Here is a 2,768-nt window from a genome sequence, read left to right on the forward strand (position 1 = left end):
AAGCTGGGGGTGCTACACCAGGGCTCGATTGTCCCCGGACAGGACCTAGGAGTGCCAGTCCCCCAGGAAGCCCCCCGCCCAGGAAGTGGGTCAAGACAGCCAGAGTCGGGCTATGGTGAGGGTGGACATGGGGGGACCAGGCTGAGCCCCGCAGGGCAGGTCTCACCACGGGAGCTAGCGTTCCTTGCCCCGGGGTCGGCTGGGGGGGGGCGTCTGGCCTGGTCTGCCCCCCCAGGACGCAGGCACTAACTAAAGGGGCGGGGACAGGAAGAACACACGGCCCGCTGCTGCCTGTAAAACGTTAAGTAGGTTGTTCCTCTTTATTAGTGGATAAATACTAGAAAATCATCTCTCGGAAGGTGCGGTCAGGGGCGGGCCGGGCTTGCCCAGCCAACGGGGGGCGGGCCCCTCGGGGGGCCCCGGCTTGGTCTGCAGGGTGAGGCTGTCCCGCCAGGGCTCGTACACCAGCGTGTAGCTCTCCGCCCTCTTGATGGTGAACTTGTAGGAGCGGCTGGGCAGCAGGTTCCGGATGTCGAAGGTGCAGGCGGCCACCGGGATGATGCCGCGCTGCGCGCACTCCTGCTGCGTCCGTGGGTCCAGCAGCTTGAAGCGCAGCTCGAAGGGCTCCGGTGCCGGCGGCTGGATGGTGACGAACCAGCGCAGGCTGACCCAGTCCTGGTGGGCCACCGACTCCTTCCGGTCAAACATGACCGGCATCTTTGTGCTCAGCATGAGCCGGATGTGCGGGATCTTGGTGGCGCCCACGTCGGACACGAGGCGGTGCTTGATGTGGAGGCGTCCCGGCACCATCATGGCCAGGAAGTTGTCCATGACCGCCGACAGGTCTGCCAGCCGCTGCTCCACGCGCCCCCAGCCCGCCAGGAAGGGCCGCGGGTCCGGCGACTCCAGCAGGGTGTCCAGCTCGGCGCGGCCGCGGTCCAGCTGCTCCAGCAGGTCCCCGAGCAGCAGGAGCTGGATCTTGGTCTGCGCCGTGCCCACCTTCTTCATGCGCTGGAACTTCCAGGGGTCGATGAGCTGGAACATGGTGTTGGGCAGCACCAGCGGGTTCTGGTCGCCCAGGGCCAGGTGCTTGGGGAGCACCTCAATGTAGTAGGAGCACTTCCGGAGCAGCTGCACGCGGGCGTGGTGGCGCTTGAGCAGGTGGGGGCTCAGGTCCGTGGTCAGGAACTCCTGCAGCGCAGTGCGCCGGCCCATGTAGGTCCTCCAAGCCTCCGGCTCCAGCAGCTGCTGGTCCTCGGCCTCCTCGGCCTCCTCCTGGTCCAGGAAGGGCTGGCGACCGCCCAGCTTCATCTCGTCCAGGCCCGAGCCTGTCGCCTGGAAGCTCATGGTCTGGGAGCTGGGGGTGGGGGGCCAGCCATGAGCCACCGCAGCCGGGCTGGCCTCTGCCACCCTCCCAGGGACGCGCCTGGGACAGGGTCCAGCGGGTGGGGGAAGCGTCAGGCCCCCACACTGGGCCTTCTGTCCTTCCCTCGGGGGCCTGTGTCGCGGGGAAGAGGCTGCCCAGAGGGCCGGCTGTGGTTTGGACAGAAGTGTGTGTTAAGGGCCAAGGAGCCTCTTCCAGGGGCCAGTGGCCATTTGCAGCAAAGAGACAGGGTGGGCTAGGACAGTGGCCCTGGGGACAGCACAGCCGGGGCAGAAGCCCCAGCCACTGACCAGCATGTGGCCTGGCCAGGGCCTCAGTGCCTGGTCTGAAATGGGGTGCTGATGCCCCTGAGGGCTGTGAAGAGGATTCAGTGTGACCCCAAGTGGCTGTGACAACCGGGACTCTCTGGGGGATGCCATGGCCCAGCACTGGGGGCTGCCGCACCCCGAGGGTGGCTGGAAGCAGGGACAGTGGCCAGGGATGCTGGAGGTTGGTTGGGTCAATTGCAAGTGAGAACTGCCAGGTAAGTAGGCGGTGAAGCTGGGACTCAAGTCTGCCCCACTGCCCAAAGGCTGACCCTTGACCTTCTTGGGGCGGGGCCAGCACAGAGGGCATCTCGGGTGAGGAGCGAGCTGAGACCAGGCCCTGGGAGCCTCGCCCAAGTCCTGCCCTGCTGGAGGCTGGGGCGGGCTTCACCAGGGCGACCCGGCCTCTGCTGCTGCTCTGGGACTGTCCAGTGGCCGCCAGCCGCCCTCTTGGAAAACCGCAGAGGGGCTGGTTGTGACCCAGGGGAAGGTGGCTCTGAGCCCCCACTGTGGCCCCGAGACGCCCTCTCCACCATGCTTCCCTCGCCCGGAGCCCCTAGCCCTCCTCCCCAAGTCCCGGGGGCGCCCCATGCCCGCGCCCCGCCGGCCCCCCACTCCCACTTGCCCTGACTCCTGGAGCGGACAGAGCCGAGGCCACTGCCCGGTGCCACCAGGCGAACGCTTCGAAGTCCAAAGGGTTGCCATGGCGACCGGGAGCCACTGTGACGGCCCCGAGGGTAGGGGCGGGGACAAGGCGGAAGGGTAAGAGGCGACCCCGCCCCCCGTCGCGCCTGCGCCCCGCCCCCCCAGGGGCCGCGGAAGCCCGGGGTCCCCTGCGCCACTGCGGCGGGGCGCACACGCGCGCTTTGCCCGGGACCCGCCGCGGGATCCGCGGCCCCCAGCCCCGCCCCGCCCGCCGCACCAGGAACCGTCGGGCGGCGGGACCCGCGCCCCACTTGGGGCCACCGTGGGCCGCCGCGCCGGCCCCCGTGCCAGGCTGGAAGTGGGTTCCGCGAAAGCCGGGGCGGAGACCGCCGGCCGTCCTGCGGGCACGGCGCTCCCCGCCCGGGCCTTTCCGG

General features: G+C 69.3%; 1 protein-coding gene across 1 annotated transcript; it reads right to left on the reverse strand.

Annotated features, from left to right (window-relative positions):
- Positions 1 to 298: 298 nt before the first annotated feature.
- Positions 299 to 2,422, reverse strand: FNDC11 (fibronectin type III domain containing 11). Its single transcript, XM_012773075.2, has 2 exons — positions 2,315 to 2,422; positions 299 to 1,357 (listed from the first exon to the last, which is right to left on the reverse strand). Exons 1-2 carry the CDS (start codon positions 2,392 to 2,394, stop codon positions 346 to 348), a joined length of 1,092 nt encoding a protein of 363 aa, XP_012628529.2. The 5' UTR covers positions 2,395 to 2,422; the 3' UTR covers positions 299 to 345.
- Positions 2,423 to 2,768: the final 346 nt, after the last annotated feature.

This window comes from Microcebus murinus, chromosome 16, assembly GCF_040939455.1.
Source record: "Microcebus murinus isolate Inina chromosome 16, M.murinus_Inina_mat1.0, whole genome shotgun sequence".
Lineage (NCBI taxonomy): Eukaryota > Metazoa > Chordata > Mammalia > Primates > Cheirogaleidae > Microcebus > Microcebus murinus.